This window comes from Lemur catta, chromosome 20 (assembly GCF_020740605.2).
Source record: "Lemur catta isolate mLemCat1 chromosome 20, mLemCat1.pri, whole genome shotgun sequence".
Classification (NCBI taxonomy): Eukaryota; Metazoa; Chordata; class Mammalia; order Primates; family Lemuridae; genus Lemur; species Lemur catta.
In genome coordinates, this window is record NC_059147.1 from 19,986,444 (window position 1) to 20,006,806 (window position 20,363).

General features: G+C 43.9%; 1 protein-coding gene across 1 annotated transcript in view; it reads right to left on the reverse strand.

The window, feature by feature from the left end:
* Positions 1 to 2,077: 2,077 nt before the first annotated feature.
* The window catches only part of PMFBP1 (polyamine modulated factor 1 binding protein 1), a 43,021-nt gene continuing 24,735 nt past the window's right edge, over positions 2,078 to 20,363 (reverse strand). The window contains exons 10-21 of the mRNA XM_045533185.1: positions 19,662 to 19,902; positions 17,431 to 17,620; positions 17,124 to 17,277; positions 16,364 to 16,531; positions 15,952 to 16,089; positions 10,253 to 10,417; positions 9,565 to 9,732; positions 5,793 to 5,960; positions 4,874 to 4,977; positions 4,251 to 4,325; positions 2,868 to 3,106; positions 2,078 to 2,328 (exon numbers count right to left, since the gene is read on the reverse strand). Coding sequence (XP_045389141.1) covers positions 2,312 to 2,328; positions 2,868 to 3,106; positions 4,251 to 4,325; positions 4,874 to 4,977; positions 5,793 to 5,960; positions 9,565 to 9,732; positions 10,253 to 10,417; positions 15,952 to 16,089; positions 16,364 to 16,531; positions 17,124 to 17,277; positions 17,431 to 17,620; positions 19,662 to 19,902 — 1,827 coding nt within the window. The 3' untranslated portion in view covers positions 2,078 to 2,311. The remainder of the gene's footprint in view (positions 2,329 to 2,867; positions 3,107 to 4,250; positions 4,326 to 4,873; positions 4,978 to 5,792; positions 5,961 to 9,564; positions 9,733 to 10,252; positions 10,418 to 15,951; positions 16,090 to 16,363; positions 16,532 to 17,123; positions 17,278 to 17,430; positions 17,621 to 19,661; positions 19,903 to 20,363) is intronic.

The window sequence follows — 20,363 nt, forward strand, 5'->3', positions numbered from 1 at the left end:
CTTCCTTTTTCCTTCACCTCCCTGAATCATCCGATAAAGAGAGGAAGGGTAGACCCCCTGCCCTGACTTGCCTTGGGTAGATTGTCCTAGAACTCCACACCTATTTCTGTGCAGGGCAGGCCAAGTGCTGAGGGTGCCCAGTGGCTCCTGAGGCTGGTGGCAATGGCAGGCTGGCCTTGATGGCCTGGTAGTGGGAGGGTGAGCAGGAGCCCCTCGGCTTTCCCCAGCGGTGGGTCAGCTGCTTTGAAGAGGTCCATGCTCGTGCTCAGAATGGCAGAGGTTTCTACTCTGCAGGTGTAAGGGCTGTTCACTGACTGAAAAATAGTGTAAAATGTTGCTTATTGATTTTTATGTGAAAGATGATCCTTATACCAGAATCACTAGTCTTTTCTCTTGTTAAACAGCCTTAAGTCCGCTGAGGTGGCTTTTGGGTATTTGGCTCTTTGTGCCAATCATGGTCTTAATTTTTGTGTGTTTTTTTACTTTCACAACTATTTTTCCACACACAGCATTGAACCATGGTCTTTATTTTGTGATTCCTCAGGGCTGGGCTTCTGCCAGGTGTGCTGGTCAGCAGGTTGTGTGCTCAGGAGCACCTTGGTACCAGGCAGGGCCCGATGTGAGCCCCTCGGTGCCTGGTTGTTGTTAGTCTTTCACCACTGAGTATGATGTTTGTTGTGGGTTTTTCATATATGGCCATTATATTGATGGAGTTTTCTTCTATTCCTAGTTGAATGGTTTTTTTTTTTTTGTAACCATTTCTTTTTAATATCAGCCGTTCAAACTACTTTTTAGGAACTTACTTCTTTGGTAATTTCTTAATGAAGTAGTAGGCAGGCAACACTCAGCTCCCTAGGCAACACACTAATCAGCCAGGTCTTCTGCCTGCCTGGGCTCTCAAAGCCAGATGGCTGGGTGACATATCCATGTTCTTCTGTCTCTGCTACCCGGTGCTCTCCATAACTCATTATCAACTTTGCTCTGGTGTAATGACGCCACAGGAAGTGAAAGACAACTTTGAAAAAAGTACAAAGAATCCAGAGATTGTCATTTTGGCCAACATATATGAAACCTTGTGGTCAACCACAGAGATAAAATGCCTTTTTAGTAGACTGGACTGGGGATTTTAACGACATTGAACTTTCATTTGAATAAATGGGACATGGGCTAGATTAGTATGAGATTTTTTTCAGTCTTTGTTTTCTTTAGAAAATAAGCCCATCTTCTAAACCAAATCGGGGAACATAGTCAAAAGAGCATAAGCGGATAACAACCATCACAGAATAGCCTGCCAGAGATGTCCCTCACTCCTGCCTCACACTGCACTTTGGAGCTTGCCCCTCCTAAGTCCTGTCAGGGGCATTCTATGTGTCATGTCCCTTATTAGCAGTGAGTTTTCCTGGCCTTTATTTGTTCAGGGAAGGAGGCAAGAATATTTAAGAATCATTGCCAACCAGTGGGTTTTTTTTCCTTTCACTTTTCCTGCCCCCTCAGAAATGCAAGCTCTGTCATTTCTTTCTCTCTTTTTTAAACCTTAGTGGCTATTTCTCTCCATTTTATATAGACTAGAAATATAAATTCTAGATATGTACTCAGTTTAACAAAATCCTACCACAATAAAATAGTTTAGCTGTCCTTGGAGTTTGTTATAATGAAGTTTTACTTGTGTTAAGGTGGCTTGGGAGAAAAATAAAGTTGTTCAAAGAAGGAATGGAATATGGAGGCCAGGGAGCAAGCAGATGGCTGTCTCTCCCTCCCCCACTTGGAAATGCATTGCCTATTTATTTCTCTTCTTTTCTTTTGGGTCTCAGGTTTACTTTCCTTTCTGAGGCTTTTAGATTTTTTTTTCTTATTTTTAAATTTCAGATAGAGATGGAAAGGAAAAAAAGAGCTAATTATCTCTTGTTGGTTTAAAAACTAATCCAGATAATCCAGACACTTACTTTGGGAATTATATAGCTCCCCTATATAAGTGAGGGAGACCGTATACCCAGAGAAAACAGGTATGACCATGTTGTTGGGGGGTTGTGGGGGCAGAGATGTCTGCAAGACACCAAGAGCTCACCAAAGCTGCTGGGCTCATGCTCATGTGTTTATTTTAGAGTTTGGGCCTGGAGATGGTAATATGGTTCCAAAGCTCACTTCATTCTAGGAAGCAGACATAACTCAGCAAAATGTCTGCATCTTGAAAAACAGGCTGGGACCATGCTATATTCCTGTAAGAGCTGATCCAGGTCAAGAGAGAGGGGCGGGAACTCACGGTCCTCTGAGAAACATGTGAGGAAATGATGCGCAGGGCGAGACGCTGCTTCTAGCAATACGAGGAACCTGAGGGAATAGGGAGGAAAAGAGAGTTTTGACTTGAGGAGAAATTAATGAGGTGACTCCTCAAGGACTGGACTCATGGCCAGGCAGCTCTGTTGCAGGGTGACTTCTTCCCTCTGGGGTAACATGGAGTTTACAGGTGGCAGGAAAGGCAGCTGTGAACCCAGGCTGAGTAGGGGTCTGGGGTGCTCTTGTGGGGTTTCCAGACACGTAACAGGAGGAAGACACCTATTCTGCCTATTCACCTCTTGTCCCCAGACTCCAGAGGGACTGGATCAGGGGAGGGGCTGGGTCTTAGGTATGAGGCACGTGGTATCACCAAAGGTTCTTAGATAGAATGGGCCTTAATTTGCCTCTTCTCTCTACAGACATGGAAACAATTATCTTTGGTCCAGAGTAGCTAAGCAAATGTCTTGAAGTCATGAAATTCCTGTTTTCTTCTCCCTATTTGAATTCCCAATCCAGTGATGTAAAAAAAAAAAAAACAAAAAAAAAAACCCACACTTTTTTTTTTTGACATGTGGGACAAACGGCAGATGTACCTGAGCAGTGGGGCATCCCGATGAGCTTGACGATGTCCATTCTTTGGCCTGTGTCCTGGGACGTCCCCTTCCAGCCCAGTGAACTGCACAGTTTCCCCTTCTGTGCGGGCTCCGCTCTGCTCGGGCCTAGGGCTTTGGTGCACGGCCGGGTGCTCCCCACTTTCATTTTCTTATCTTCTATCTCGTTCTTCAGCTTCTTGTTTTCCTGCTGCAGGTGGACCATTACGTTGTGGAGGTGGCTGTGGGAAGGAGAGGAAGGACAGGTGGGTGTTTGGTCTGCTTGATCTGCTTGGTTCCCTGCTGGGGAGGACAGACAAAGGCATCACAGGCAAAAGGGTGTGGACGCCCCGTTCCTTTTGGAGCTGGCCCCTTGCACACTACATGGAAATGGAGGCCTTTGTGTAGTCTGCGGAGGACGCTCAGGCGTGGGCTCCGGGGGGACCCAGAACTAGTACTCCTGACTGCCTCGGTCAGCTCTGGGCCTGTTTTCTTATCTGTTACATGGGGACAGTCAAGCCTCACCTGCCTGTTGGGGTTCACAGAAGGATCTGGTTTGACAGATGATAGAGATTTGATTTGAGGAACCAGCTGCTATGGACAACTGTGTTCACACGTCCATGTGTTCTCATGGACATGCCTCGGAAACTCTCACCCGGTGAGAGTTATCAACATTTACAGGATGAGGACACGGAGGCTGTCACGAGTGTACCAAACAAATGTGTTCATTTTCTAAGCGCTCCCTGATGAAAGGTACGGAAGCACTGTCCTAAGGCTTGTCATGACCTGTGACTCTACCACCTCCCAATTCTGTTTTAGGCATTCACCTTTCACCTCTGTTCTCAAACTGTGAATACCCCTCCTCCCATTCCTCACTCTCAGCCAACCCAGCTTTGACTGCGCAGGTGAAGCGAAACCACAGGGGAGGGTGGAGCACAGGCAGAAGGAGCCCAGGTTCCCAGACGACCAGGTGGAACAAAGGGACCCACCAACCTGAGCTGCTCACTCAGACCAGTCCACGAAGAGCGTTCCTTCCATGTCCCTTCATCCGGATCTCTGCTGCGGCTTAGCCCCTACCCTAGCTAATCCAGCCTGCCTGTTCCCTTCTCAGCATCTTGACCTCTGAGAATCACAGTGAGTGACAGCAGGAAGGAGCACAGAGACTATTAAACACCCTGTGTATGCTGGTGAGGGAACTAAGGCCCACAGAGGTTACGTGATGTGCGCAAGGTCATGTAGACACAGATTCAGGACTCAGGGGATCTTTCCAAAGTACCATCTCTTTCGGGGGCCTGATGCACCTATCAAATGATAGCCACCCCTGGCTCCTTGCTGACCCTTCTCACTGGGTCCCAAGAAGCAGCGGGGTGGTGTTGGGTGACTTACTCCTTTTCACCAGTCAGCTTGGCGATGTATTTGACCTGCTCACGCAGCTTGTTTCCTAGTTTCTCATTAGCGATCCTGTAATAAAATTCACGGGAGAGAAGAGTGGCCAGTTCCCTGGCTTCCTGTGAGCAAGGGCACAGCTGGCTGAACAGGACACTGGGTGTTCTCAGCAAGGCTTCTGCTGGGTCCTAGACCCCCCATGCATCATCCTGTCCCCAAAGCTGGGGTTGTCCTAGCACCTGGCAATTAAGGGGACTCTGTACTCAACTCCGATGCAGAATCCCTGTGATCCCCAGGTGAGTTCAAGGGAATGAGTTCAAGGGGTCCAGGCAGTGAAGCTGGATCTCAGGACAGGAAGAGGACATTTGAACCCCAGCGAAGCATTTCTCCATCTTGGAGCTGCTCTGTTTCTAATTCTTCAGGGCTTTGCAAACCACCCTGAAGGGTTGAGCCTCCTCTGTCTTATTCCCACCTCTTGGATGTGGGCTGAGCTTGGATTGGTCTCCGAGGAGGGCAGGGCCTGTGTGTGTGCGTGACTAATCTTTGGCACACGTTTGGCTCCTCAGCTCAGCCCAGGCCTGGGGACGCTGCCTTCTTCTTTTTTTTTTTTTCCCCTTACTTACTTCTGCTCTTTTGCCCATTGCTCCATGTTGGTCATGATCTGATCATTGTCTCGGTGCATCCTGCAGGGATCTTTGGGCACACACCGCTGGGGCAGGCAGCATGGCTTCAGTACAAGAAGAAAATGAGACAGTAAGGGGTGGGAGCCCAGCCTGTCACCCCCTCCTCCCTAGTCAGGCCTCTTCTCTCTTCCTGGGGGTAGAAAACTCAACTCTGCTGTCCAATCTGAGGCCAGAGTTGGCGTTGCCACACCAGGACCTCCACCTCCAGCTACGCAGGTTGCATCTCACACAAAGGAGATTTCTCTGAGGACGCACCATTTCTAGCAGAGACACGGTGGATTTGTACTTAAAATAACGATTTTCAGGCTGAAGGCATGAAAGTGATTTGTTCTAAAAAGGCAGTATGCTAAGCCAAATTTCTAACAGATGGAAGAAAAATATCTGGAGGAAAAGATGACTTCTTTTTAATTCAAGCAAAGGCCCTGTGGCTACCCCAAGATGTCCTGTGGCCTCTTCCCATGGACATCAGTGCTTAGGGAGCCAGGCTTGGGACATGCCCCGAAGGTCACTTAGCCAATTCTACTGTAGGGTCCAGGGTGGCTGAGAGTGGCAGGAGGTACTCTGGAGTGGGACTGCCTGGTGGGTTGTCTAAGTCACGGGTGGCTGAGGTACCTGTCAGTCTCCTCTCTGGAACGAGGCCTTTGTTCTGCTCAATATCTATCACAAAGCCCCAGGAATATAGGTGGGTTGAGACAGCAGCTGTGGTCCTAGAGTACCCAGGGCCTACTCTGTGCTGAATGTGGGATGTCCTCTCCTTGCTCCCAGGCACCTCCACCCCATCACTGTCTGGCATCTGGGTGGCCACAGGATGTGCCGGTAGGCACCCAGAGGGAGTGAGCAGAAGCCCAGGCGTGCCCACCTCCTTCTCATCTGCAAGGAGGTTCTCTTTCAGGGTGGCCATTTCCTCCTGGAACTCCCTGAGCTGCTCCTCTTTAGCTGCCAGCATCTTGAGGTCATTCTGGTGCTGCTTCTGCCACTGCAGCACCTGGCAGCTCATCTCCTCTAGCTTCTTGTCGAAGGCATGCACCTGCACAGGAGCTCAGAGTGAGGGGGGTGCCCAGCTGGCCTGCCCGACCCCCAAGGACCTATGACAGGTCCTTGCTTTCCCGCCTTGGGAGACTTGCTGGGGGTGTGTTATTCTCAGCAGCCAGCAGAGGGCACCCCTGCCCTGAGCTTTGCCACCTCCGCCTGAAGTTCAGGGAGCCCACAAAGCGGAGGGAACCCATTAGCCCAAGGCAGGGGTGGGGAACCTGCGGCTTCAAGGCCACTTGTGGCCTTCTAGGTCCTTAAGTTCGGCCTTTCGACTGAATCCAAATTTTACAGAAGAAAGTCTTTTATTTTTATTAATACATATTTGTCCATCTTTTGTATTTTTATTTTTAAAAAACCAAAGAATAAAATAAGTTTCAGTGAAACAATCCTCCCAGATTGACCAGCACAATTAGAACATTAGTAAGCAGTAAGGGCTAAAGTGACAGGTGCTACGCTCATAATTTAGCTCTAACTTCCCCTAGCCTGACTGGTGCCTTTACCACACAAGGCTGGTTGGTGAGGGTTTACCGGGGTCGAGTACACCAGTTTGCTATCAGCTTTTGCCAACAGTGCACTGTTTCTGTTTGAAGTGGAATTTGTGAATAGTTGCATAGCTTGACAGTATTTTTTTTAATTCAGTCTGCTTAACAGCCCATTGTGTAAAAGAAGACCAAGAGAATGCTGGAGGAAGAAAACAGATTTTATTTTTTGAGACAGAGTCTCACTCTCTTATCCCTGGTAGAGTGCAGTGGTGTCATCATAGCTCCTTGCAGCCTCAAACTCCTGGGGCTCAAGGGATCCTCCTGCCTCAACCTGGGACTATAGGAGCATGCCACCACACCGGGCTAATTTTTTTCCCTATTTTTAATAGAGACGGGGTCTTGCTCTTGCTCAAGCTGGTCTCAAACTCCTGAGCTCGAGCGATCCTCCCCCCTCAGCCACCCAGAGTGCCAAGATTACAGGCGTAAGCCACCACGCCCAGTCAAAAACAGATTTTTTTAATGAGGCTTGGGAATTGCAATATTATCTTGTTTCTGCTAACGATAACATGAATTGCTTGCTTGGTGATACTGCAAGATTAACATTAAAGACATTCAATGTTCATCAGCATTATAACACTCATAAGGACCACAAATATTTTAAATTAGAGGGAGAGGCACGAAAGGATATATTACAGAAATTAAAAGATGAAAAGCAAAGACAATTCTTTCAAGCAGCATTAAGACCTGGAAATAATGCCACTGAAGCAACTTATGAAGTAGCTTATATACTCGGGGGAAAAGGGAAGCCATTCAGTGATGTAGAAATTGTGAAAGAATGCATTGTCCAAGTTGTAGGATGCTTAGACTTCGATTATGTTTCAAAGTACAAACAACTGCCTCTTTCAAGAAGAACCATAACTGGCAGCATGAATTAGCCTTCAATTTAACAGAACAACTTCATGCAATACTTCAAAAGGAAGATATATATTATTCAATAGCTTTGGATGAATCAACTGATACTACTGGCATGGTGCAGGTTTTATACTTCATTCAGGTCATAACAGAAGATTTTCTTTGCTATGAAGAGTTACTCGCTTTGGGCACTCTTGTGAACAGAACACAGGGAAGAGATATCTTCAACAACTTTCAAGATAAATGTGAAGTTGGACTGAATTTGGTAAATTTAGTGAGTGTATGTACAGACGGTACACCTTCCATGACAGGAAAACAAGAAGGTTTATCGCACAGGTTAAAAAAAAGTGCCCTTATGAGAAGTGACAGAAAAGAGGTTTCTTTGGTCTCTCCACCATGTGAGGATACAACGTGGAGACAGCCATCTGTAAACCAGGAAGATGGCCTTCACCAAGAACCCAACCATGCCCATGCTGGTACCCCATCTTGGATTTCCAACCTCCAGACCTGTGAGGAATAAATATTTATTGTTTAAGACAAAAAAGAAAAAAAAAAGTATTAACAGATACAGATGCTCTCCTTTCTTTTCGCTGTATCTTGCATCAGTAAAATCTCTGCGCTAAAGCTACTATTTTATTAATAAGTGACACTTTGCAACAAGTTATCCGCATTATTAACTATATTCCTGCAAATGCAACATGGCATCGTCAGTTTCATAATATGCTAAAGTTGAACGATGAGGTATTCACTGTGGATTTGCCTTATAATTCTAAAGTATGTTGGCTATCCGAGGGACAGGTGTTAGCCAAAATTTTATCTCTGTGAGAACAGATAAATTTTATGAAGAAGAGAATCAGCAATGTGAATTATTGAAAGAAGATTTCTGTAGGAATGCAGCATTTCTGTGTGATATAACATTAAATCAAAATGACTTGAATATTTCTTTGCAAGGTAAAGCCAAGTCTATATATGATATGTGGCAAAAAAAAAATCCAAGCACTTTGAAAAACAATGATCTCTTATCTTTTTTTAAAACACTTCTTCAAAAGCAAATTTCCGATGAACATTTTCCCCAGTTAGCAAGGTTATTGGTGAGCAGGATAACAGTGTTAGGATGGAAACTTACTAGGTGCTGATATGCTAATCATCTGAAGAATATGCAGCTGTTATAGACCTATTAATTGGCGAACACAATGAAAGGTTGGTTCACTGACTTTGAGAATCATGGAATCACACTCAAATTAGCATTTCAGCCTCACCTAGTTGATATCACCAAGGCACCTAAAGAACTACAGATGGAACTGATGGAGCTCTCAGTAGATGACATTTTAAATTCATTGTTTGATGCTAAGAAAGATCCAATTGAAATATAGAAAAATGCAGTAGAATACCCAAGCCTTCAGCAACATGCCTGAAAAATGCTTTCTTGCTTTTCAACCACTTATTGCTGTGAATCTACATTTTCCTACCTAACCCAAATCAAGACTCCCTTAAGGTCACAAATGACTGATACCCATCTAGAGGGTCAGCTGAAACTGTGGACTTCCCAGCTGCAACCAAATATTCAAATGCTCTCTGACAAAAAGCAGACGCAACAAAGCCATTAAACAGTTAGTTAGGCCAGACTCAGAGGCTCATTCCTGTAATACTAGCACTATGGGAGGCCAAGGCGGGAGGATAACTTAAAGTCAGGAGTTCGAGACCAGCCTGAGCAACAGCAAGAATCCTGTCTCTACAAAAAAATAGAAAAAATTAGCCAGGTGTGATGGTGCACGCCTGTAGTCCCAGCTACTCGGGAGGCTGAGGCAGGAGGATCACTTGAGCCCAGGAGTTTGAGGTTGCTGTGAGCTCTGCTGATGCCACGGCACTCTAGCCTGGGTAACAGAGACTCTATCTCAAAAAAAAAAAAAAAAAAAAAAAGTTAGTTAACTTTAAAATTAACAAATAGTTTTCATTTTTTGAAATTATTAAATACATGGTATTAATAGTTACATTTTTACAAATTACTGTACATTTTTAAGTAAAACTAATTGCAGTTTCTTGAATGCAGCCTTATTTGATTACATCTAAATTAATACAGTCTTCCAACATGAAAATGTTCCCCACCCTTGGCATAAGGGAATGACTGAGTGCTAAATAATTCTGGATACAAGAGGTGACCTTGCGGACTCAGGAAGGCAGCCCCAGCCTCTGGCTTCTCCTTACCTCTATCTCGCTCTCCTGGTGGAAGCCCTGCAGTTTTTTTAATTCCACATTGAGCTTTTTCATCCTCTCCTCATAAGCAATGATTTCCTCTTCCAGATGACATTTCTTCTCTTGGGTCTGTGTCAAGCTTCGTTGCAGGCTCTTTGTCTCCGAGGTGGCATGATTGAGCTTTCGGTAAAGACAAAGGGATGAGAGTGGCCCAGACCCCTTTGGCCCTGGCTAGTGAGTCCTGAATGGAGAAGGGTTCCAGTCCCTCCCTGCCCTCTGCCTAGGGTGGCACGTATGGTCACCTTGCCTAGTGTCCCAGAGAGGGGTGGGAAGTGACAGTGTTTGGTTTTCTGTACCTCCCTTTTGCTCCCCACCCCTCCCCCTCCTTCTCTCTCCAGTCGCATGAATTGATCAGCCAGGCACGATTAGCACAGGATGGGCATGAACTTCCCTGACAATCCAGGCTTTGGGAAAACCTTGCTCCTGAGCTACCCATGGACAGAGAGACTTGTTAGATTTGGCCTTCATCTTCCCCCTGGCCCCCCAAAGCTTCACTAAGGGGAAGCAGACCTCCTCTGGACAGACATCTCAGCCCACGCAAGGGTTTGAGGCAGCCCTGATGATGCTTCCTGCACCTCTCACATTACCCTGACATTTCTTTGCCCTAAACAGCCCTGGAGATGAGAGAGTGTGGCCTCACCTTCTCGAGGGCTTGTGCCAGGTCATCTTGGCAGGCCACTGACTTCCGGGACAAGGCTTCATAGGTTTCTTTAGCGACCATGGTCTGGAGATAGTGCTTCTCCTTCTGCAGAGCCTTGTCCACCTGGGCCTCCAGACTCCGTATGGACTCCTTATGAAGGGTTATCTTTAGGGGGGAGAACATCACTGTCAGGCCTCCAGCTCATGGCCACACAGGCATTCTCTGTGACTAGAAGAAATGGACAAGAGCTGGGCTCTCTTCTCCCCGTAATAACCTGCAGAGCAGTCTGTGATCATGCCCACATCTTCACCTCCCTGTTGTGAAAGATAGAACTGTCTTTCCAGGCCCTTCTGCACCTTTCCACCCACATTTCACCTTCTAGTTAGCACATCTGCAAGTACCAGGAGTATCGGAAGTCACTTTCACGGACTCTGCAGCCTTTGATAAAGATCTGGAATCCAATTCTAGGGTAGTAGACATGATACAATGTTTCTTCTATGTTTTATGCCTCTTAGTTCCTGACATAATTCACTAGACTTGATGGGCCATGAAAGCAGGACTGTGTGTTTTGTTCACTGCTGAATCCCCATCACTATAGTTCAGGGTGCTCAGTAAATGCTAAATAATGTTTTTGTTTTGACTGAGTGAAATACTGCATTGTTTGGAGTTAGGGATCAATTGAACACATAGTTCTGGTAGAAGTGTGTTTAAATTTGTGTTTTCTGCTAGTAATGAGTATACATGGTATAGTCAAAAGGGAGTTGAGAATTGTAGTCAGAAAATCAGAGTTGAGGTCCAGGTTCTATCATTTACTTATTTCTCTGGCCTCAGTTTCTGCTTCTACAAATTAGGCTAATTTCAGCTGTTTCTTTTACAGAGTTTTTGTGATGATCAAATGAGGTGATATATATAAAAAAGGGCTTTGTAAGGTGTGAGTCACTATATGACTGTGAGTTATTATCATGAACATGAAGCGCAATTAGCCATCTTCCTATCTTAAGTACAGGGCAGAGATCTGCTTCTAAGTCTGGAAGCAGGAGGGAGACCTTGGAAATTCATATGTCTGCCTTCTGTTCTCTGGTATGCTATTTAATAGTACACCTGCATCCTAATGTGGCCATACATAAAGAAATGCATTCTTTTGGGTTTTCTTGCTTTATTTGCAATAACTACTCAGTGCTTGAAGTTTGTTACTTTTTCAAATGGAATTTTGAGTATCACTGGCCCTGCAAATTAGTGAGATGAAAAGTGTTAGATTAGACTTCTGACCCTATATTTTATATGCCATGGTGGTGAAGCTATTCCTAAAGATGAAATAATTTGGTCTTCTGGAAATAGAAGTGAATCTTTTCTGGGGATTTCTGAGACACATGGAGTCGGCTGGGTCTGCCCAGTAAACCAGGGGAGTCATTGGAGAAACTACAATTCACTGTAAGTGCTTGATAAGTGGTGGCTGAACTGAGAAATGTCACCATGGAAGTGAGATACTACAACTAAGGATGGTGAAAAAAAAATCACTATCTTCCAGAAAAAATGGAAGCTTAGATTTCTCTCACATGAGTGGTTTAACTTGGAGAAAGATACAAAAAGATATAGACATACGTAAATTACAGAATCAAGGAGTTCTACAAAAAGATCTACTCTCTCTCCTGCTAAAAGTATTAGGTTTCGATGGTTTGATAGGTGGATTCCACTAAGTCATCCTTGAGTCCTTGTCTTCTCCAACATTCATTCCATCATATTGACTGGTCAATTCTACTGCCAAAACAATGCTGAATTCGTTCCCTTGCTTCTGCACTGGCACCATGCTAGCCTGGACAGCAATAGCATCCGAACTGGTCTCCTCACTTCCACACCTACCCCTCTCCAATCTATTTCTACACATTAGTTAAAGTTATATTTTGAAAACTTAGATCAAATTGTCTCCTCTCTTCCTTTAAGGAATTCCCATCAATGCCTTTCCATTGCTCTTTGAATAAAACCCCAATTTCTTAACAGAAGCCACAATGTCTGCCCCTGCTTATCTTTTTCATCTCTCTCTCTCTCTATATATATATATATATTTATTTATTTTAGGTTATTAAGTATGAAATGTCCGATTTCCTTAAGTACTTAGTTGACAGTTGATATCTCTCACATTTCACTTTGATACTTCTTGTTTTATTTTTATTGTGAAGGTACATCCTTATTCTTTCAAAAGCATGGTTTGGCTTGTGATTATCTTTCAAATTTTTTTTTGAGAAATTTTTGTGAAACCATGGATAAGTCAAAAATTTGTGTTATTTTTGAATATGAGTTCCATTGTGGAACCAATGCAGCATAGATAGCTCAAAATATCAACAAAGTGTTTGGGAAGGATGTGGCTAATGAATGCTGGGTATGTTGATGGTTTGAGAAGTTCCATTTTAATCTTGAAAAATAGCTACCTGGATGACCTAAGACCAAGATGTATAATGATGAGCTGAAAGCTGTAGTGGAAGCAAATCCATCTAAACCTATGAGTGAATTAGCGAAGTTCGAGGTTCCTATTCCAACAACATTGGACCATTTTAAACAAATCAGCATGATAAAGAAGCTGGATAGATGGTTTCTGCATGAATTAAACAAGTGAGCATCAGAAGAGAAATCATCTCAAAGCTTGCCTTCTTTTCTGTCATGACATAAAAGAGAACCATTTCTATACCATATTGTTATGTGTGATGAAAAATGGATTCTTGTTGACAATCGCAAGTGTTCAGCAAAATGGTTGGATAAAGAGGAAGTGCTAAAACAGTTCAAAACCAAATATTCATCAAAAAAGCTAATGGTGTCTGTTTGGTGGTCCAGTGCTGGTATTATCCACTACAGCTTCATGAAACCTGGTCAGTCAATTACAGCGATGTCTACTGCAACCGACTGGATGAAACAATGAGGAAGCTTGCAATTAAGCAGCCAAGACTGGTCAATAGAGACAGGCTGATCCTCTTGCAAGACAACACTTGACAACATGTCACACAAACAATGTTGCTCAAACTACAGAGGCCAGAATTGGAAACTCTCTGTCATCCACCATACTCACCAGACTTTGCACCAACTGACTATCACTTCTTACAGGCTTTGGACCACTTCTTGCAAGGAAAAATATTCAAATCTCAACAAGCTGTGGAAAACACCTTTCACAATTTCATCACCACTCACACTCCAGGCTTCTTCACTGCTGGCATAAATAAGCTACCATTAAGATGGCAAAACTGTTGATAGTTTAGGTGCATATTTTGATTAATTGTACTGCTTCTTGTTTGAGATATAATAAACTAAAATTTTGAATCAATATTGGACATTTCATATTTAATGACCTAATATATCAATTATCTCTCTTGATCAATACATTTCAGTCATACTGGCCTTATTTCACCTCTTAGAATGTACCAAGTATTGTATTAAAAGAATGATACGTGATGCAGAATCAGGACTCATGCTAAGAATGCAAGGATTAATTAATTAATTAAACATTTTAAATTATTACTTTAAAATTTCTGCCCTTCCACAATTAATTAATTTTATTCACCACATTACTGATTGATTCAATGAGAAAGATGATATAATCATATCAATGGTTTCCTTAAAAAAAAGCATTTGATAAAATTCAACATCCATGCTGATGAAACTCTTAGCAACTGAGGAATTGAAGAAACTTGATAAAGGATAGCAACAAGAAACCTATGGGGAACGTCGTACTGAAATAGATACATTCCACTATAGTTAAGAGCAAGAAAAAGATGCCTGCGAACACTGCTGTTGTTGAAAATCACACTGTAGGTACTTTCCAGTGCAATAAGGCAAGAAATATAAATAAATATAAATATTGCAAATAAATATTTAGAAAACTGTTGTTGTTTGCAAATGATATAATCATCTACTTTAAAAATCTATGAGAAGCAACTAAAAAACTATCACAGCTTATAAAAGAGTTCAATAAAATGTCCAAATACAGAATGAATATATTAAAAAAATATAAAAATAAATGATCTGGGCATGGTAGTGTGCACCTGTAGTCCTATCTACTTGGGAGGCTGAGGCAAGAGCATTGCTTGAGCCCAAGAGTTTGAGACAAGCCAGGGCAACATAGCAAGACCCTGTCCCCCCACCAAAAAAAAAAAGCACTTTCCTATTATTCACAATAATTAATTATAAAATATAGTGCGAAAATATTCTAGAATCAAAGAGATGGAAAAGATCTCAAGATATATTGCCTTGATTTCAAATGGGAAATTAAAAATTAAAATATGGAATACTGAATAAAGGAAGTACATTTTAGAAAGCAAAACTAAGCCTCTTTCTGATGACTGTTTCAATTAATTCAGTAAGTTTATCACATGTGGGATATGCTTTTAAAAAGTTGAATATGCTCACACACACAAAAAAATCCCTCTAGCTTTTTGATTCCCATTAAAGGAATTCAGAAATTAGTGCTTTTACTTCCACATTTACATGTCATCTTTCTTTTGGATAACATGATAAGAAGCCTATATTAAATACTTAGGCAGAATCCCTTATATTCAGGAAGGTTCCTTAGGGATCTGAGTGACTCAGACCTCAACTCTGGATCATATTAAAGGTGAGATTTATGTCACTGGAAGACAAAACTCCAGAAACATCAATATCTTAGACCTGTGCTATATAATACGGTAGCCACTAGCTGAATGAGGCTATTTACATTTAAATAAACTCAAAATTAGTTAACATTAACTAAAATTATAAATTCAGCTCCCCAGTTATACTAAGCCATATTCCAAGCACTCAATGGCCAAGCACTCGTGGCTAGTGGCTGGAGTATTGGCAGCTCAGACATACAACTCTTCCATCATCACAGAAAGTTCTATTGGGCAGTGCAATTCTTACATTTATAATAGTCATACCATTTTAAGATTTTTAAAAAAATATTATGATAGAATAATTGCTGCTTGGTCTTTCCTTTGTAACCCAACAGACCATCTACTAAGATGCTATTGTTTTTCTTGCCCAGAAAGAGGGAATGTATTCAGTTGGGGGAAGTCTCATTGCTCACGAACAAGGAGCAAGGGAATAGGTGTTAGAGCTGATGGTTCAGGTTCAAACACTGCTTCATCTCATCACTTACTGGTCAGCGACTTTGGGCCTCAGCCTTTCTTTCATCTCTGACGCATGTCTTATTGGGAGTAAAGCAGGTGGCAGGAACGTGAAGAGCTTAGGTTGGCAATAAATAAATGATGACTAAATTCAAGCATAGTGCCTAGCATGTGTGACAGGCCATTTACTCCTTTCTGCCTTTTCATTTGTGTAATGAAACATAACTGTGTCCCCTCCTATCCCCTTTGTGTGCTTCGTGACAAGTTTTGGAAGTGTTCCCTAGCAAATTGCCCCCAAAATGGGATTCAGTTAACTCTGGTCTAAAGGGCAACATTGTAAGACTCGATGTCAATGCCCAAATAGTTTGGAGACTCCACCAGCTATAAAATAAAACCTTCCACATATGGAAGACACATTTCTTTGGCTTAGCAACCAGGTGCTAAAGGGTTATCCCACTTTACGGAAAGAAGTGGGGCTGCAGATGCCACAGGATGCACAGTTGGCTGAGCAGTTAGTCGCATTTCTGTGGTGGAGGAGGGATAGGTATAGATTTCAGGTCAAGGGTCACAGGGTTCAAGTTCCTCACCTTCGTGGAGTTCCTATCTACTGACCTCTTTATTCAGCTCTTGGACGACTTGCTGGCTGGCACTGTATTTGCTGAGAGTGGTTTCCAGTTGTGTAGAACAATGCATTAACTCTGCTCCGACATTCTCATTTTTGTCCTCCAGCTTTCTTGTATTCTCCTTCCACTGTTCCCCGTTAAAGAATAAAGCCCAGGAAAGAGGTGTTAACCTCAGACTACTATAAAATCTCCACTCCTCCTTCCTGCACCCACAGCAGCTCCCTGCTCCACCCCACGATGTCCTGGGCCTTCTCACTTTCCTCCTCACTGGCCCTTGCTGCCTTCCCTCCCTTCTTTTCTGAGGTCTGAGCACCCAGGCCTCTGCCTCCCTCGAGGCCCACCTAGCTTCACATCTGGCCCTGGACTCATAACCCTGACTCTTCCCAGATTTTTCTTCTCACCGACTTTTCTTTCTTTTTTGTTTCCTGTCGCAAAGCTTCAAGTTCTTCCTCCAGCAACTTCTCCTGTTCTTTGCTCTTTTTCAATTGTTCCCGTTTCTCCTCCAGTAACTTTTTTGCATCCTGAAGCTCCTCTTCCAACTTGGTTTTGATGCAGGATAACTCCTTGTGCTGAGAAAATAAAGACTGGGCTGGAAGACAGTCTTAGACTACACTATATTTGGGGAAAAAAATCCAGACAATTGCACACAGGGAATGGCTGAAATAAACATGAGGACAGTTCCTTAATTATATAGCATAAGCAATAAAAATTTTCCTCTGATGTTTGCAATATTTTTCCTTGTTCAGTTAGATATACCAATTTATTTTATTTATAGATCTATTTCCCACAGCATTGGCCTTCTCTCCTACATACTCATCAAATCTTTCCACGTAAAAACTTCTTTGAATAAAGTTTTTAAAAAATCTCAGAAAAGCACAAAAAGAATAATTCTGATATCAAAGAATTTAAATTGACTGACAAGAATAGCTTTTGAGTCCTAGAAAGAACAACATTGTCTTTTGATTACTTTTAAGCTTACCCCTGAAAATACTTATTATTGGTTACAGAAACTGGTGCAGAGTACCTGGCTTAGTATGCTGACACAAATACTAGACAACTAGTTTGCATGGATTGGTGGTGACATTGTCCACCAATATGTTTAATATATTTCATCTTAAGCAGAGCAAACACTTGAGCTGTCTGCCTACTTGCCCTTCCTACCTGGTGCTGGATTTTTTTGATATGATCTAGCAGTTCATTTATTTTCACATCCTGCTCAGCTGCTGTCTTCTGAAGCTGCTTCTTTTCCTTGTCTGAATGTTCAAGCTTCCTCAGGGCCTCCGAGAGTTCCGATGACAGCTCTTCTATCCGTCTCCTAAAGCAAAATGACATAAACAGGAAGATGGACTTCAGTGCCTGTGTTGATGGATTATGGAGCTGGCCCCACAGGGAGTCCTTGCTGTCCCACTCCTGGTTCTGGCTGGCTCACAAGGGATAGAACCTCTCTCTGGAGGTGAGTTTGAGGTACCTGGACAATGCTTTTTCCTCTTCAGCCATCGAGGACTCCTTCTGTAGCTTCTGAATTTCTTTCTGCAGTTCCTGAATGGTGTCTGCCTTCTGCTTGTCCTGGAAAATGCAATGCTGCAGTTTCCTCTGGGCATCCTCCAGGTTCTTCTCTGCCAGCATGGCCTCATCCTTATACTGGGCTACTTGCTGAGCTGTGGAAGCCAGGGGACGGGGCAAGTCCGTGTAAGAAGGGAGGATGTGTAAAGACCAGACTCTCACATCAGCCTGGTTGCAGAGTCTGTTCGCCCATTTTGGGACCTCCTTCAATTCCCAACCTGTCCTTATTTCTCTCCATTTCATTATTAGTCTTAAGGAGCTCTATTAAATTATCTGTCTTCACCTACCCCTCAGCTGTGGACTCTTTCTGGATTAAAATTAAACAGATTGGTGGAAATTGCTCAGTATCTCCTGTGTGACTCTTATGGTCATTAGAGACAAATCCTGACCCTCATGAAGTTTAGAGTCTGACAAGAGAGCTGTAACCGGCCCACCTGTCATTGAGAACAGTGCCATGTTAAATTTGCACTGACAATGAGCTCAGGAAGAGAGATCAGTGTTGGGTAGAGTACTTGGAGATAGACTTGTGGAAGAACAGAAGTTGAGCTGGGTCTTAGAAGAAGCAGGCAGAAGGCAGTTCCAGGTGGGGGGACTGTTAGAACAAATGCGTGGTGAAGGGAACGGAGGAGAGACCTATTCTCCACCCATGTGATTGGAAAGGGAAGTGGGAGGAATGGTGCACGAGGGAGTTGAGTATGTTGGTGGATTAGAGGGGGTTTCAGAGGACTTTGAAAGCCTGAGAGAAGTGTTTAGACTTGATAGAGTGTGTTCTTGAGCAGGGACCTGACAAAAAGAAAAGTGTTTCAGGAGAAATGGAAAGCATTAGAATGGAGAAAGACTTCCAGCAATATCCTTTAGCCCATGCTCTTGCCTCCACTGGGTATGAGGTGACAGTACCCCAAATAAATTGTTCATTGGGATTCCTTCACACCAAATATGCTCTCACAGCCTACGGTTTCTACTCTTGTTTCTACTTTAAACCTCACTTTTCTCTCATTCCCTTCTCCAAGTTTTCTAGCCTGGGATACCAGAAGAAAGATGGTGCCTCTATGAAAATAACAACACACCTTGGAAGAATGAGGAGGAGAAGGATTTTTTTTTAAAGTAGGGAAGAGAATAGTTTCAGTTTTAGAAGTGTGGAATAAGAGAAGTTGGGTTGCCCAAAAGGAGTTAGTCTCTAAAGACAAGACTGACCATGGCTGTACAGTCAGCTCTGGGGCTCTTTGGAGTCTCCTGCAGAGAAATGTAGCTACAAGGAGGAGAGGACCTCACCAAAGAATGTGGATAGAGTGAGAAGAGAAAGAGTGGAGTCTTAGGGGACTGACAGCTGAAGTCAGAGCAGGAGGGAGAAAAGAAAACAATGGTGAGATCTGTGGAAGAATGAGGGACTCGTCGTGTCTCCAAAGCTGAGAAATGAGGTCTGGGGTATGGGTGGCTAACAGCATCAGGGAACACAGCATTAAAAGAGGGTGAGGAAGGAAGCCAAGCTTTGGGTTTTCTTTTTAATTGATAAATAACTCATATAAGATAAATTTTACCTCTTTAAAAGTACATAGTTCAGTGGGTTTTTATACTTATAAAGTTGTTATCACCATCACCAATATCTAATTCCAGAACATTTTCATCACCTCCAAAGAACCCTTGTACCCAAGGCAAGAAGTTATTGGTGATCACTGAGAAAGCAGTCTCCATAGACGGGCAGGGACACAATCACAGGGGAAGCTGTGCAGAAGAGAACGTGTTTAGAGGCAGAAGGAGAGAGAGAGTTGAAAACCAGGGAAGGGCGAGGTGGATTGTGTGACAAAGGTCTTGGAGGAGACAGAGAGGAATGTGGCGCAAAGCAGCAAAGAACAGAATCTGCCTCCCTGGGGCCAGGAAGGGACAGGAGTCCTTGTGAGACTGAGAATGGCGAGTGGCGGGGCTCAGTAGTTCACCTTCTCAGGCTATGTGTGGAAGCTCCAGAGAGGAGGTGAGCTTGCGGGGCAGTGCAGGAGTGCAAGAGGGCGATGATCACCGCCGTGAGATGCAGAAATGAGACACTGGAGGGGGGCAGGGGGAGTGGCCATGTGGAGAGTGACGACGGCTGCGCTAGCTCTGGGGGGAGTGTGGTGGGGACAGCGCCTGCTGGGGCCTCACCGGCCAGCCTCTGCTGCTGTTTGGCCTCTTCGAGACATTCCTTCAGCTTCTGGACCTCAGCCCGCAGGGCCCCACACTCCACCTTGGACTTGTCCTGCTTAGACTCCTTGACGGTCATTTCAAGGTCTGTCATCATGCGCTGCTGCTTCTCCAGCTCTTTCTCCTTTCTCAGGAGGCAGTTCTGAACCTGCGTCAGTTTCTTCTCTAGCTGGTGCAGTATTTCGTCTTTCTCTTGGAGCAGCTGAGGAGAACAAAGTGGCCCTGCCTGGACGTTGCAGTAGCCTCCCACCTGCACTCCCTGCCTCCAGCCCTGCCCCCCTCAGGCTAGCCTCCATGCAGTCACAAGTTAACCTTCTTATGCCTCTGCTAAAACCCTCCACCGGCCTCCGTATCACTTAGAAAAAAGCCAAAGTCCTTAGAACTACCTCCTGGGATGCCCCTGGTTTGGCCTCACCTCTGGCCACTCCCGCCCCTCTCTGCCTAAGCTGATCTCCTGGAACAATCCAAGCAGACTCCTGCCTTAGGGCCTTTGCAGTTGCAACGCCCTCTGTCTGCAGTATTCTTCAAGAACTTTGTCTGGGTTGCTTCCTCACTTCATTCAAATCTCTGCCCAAATGTCACCGTCTCAGAGAGGTCTTCCCTGACCACCCTGTGTAAAATAGCCACCAAGCTGTTCTAGGGATTTATCAGTACCTGTCACAA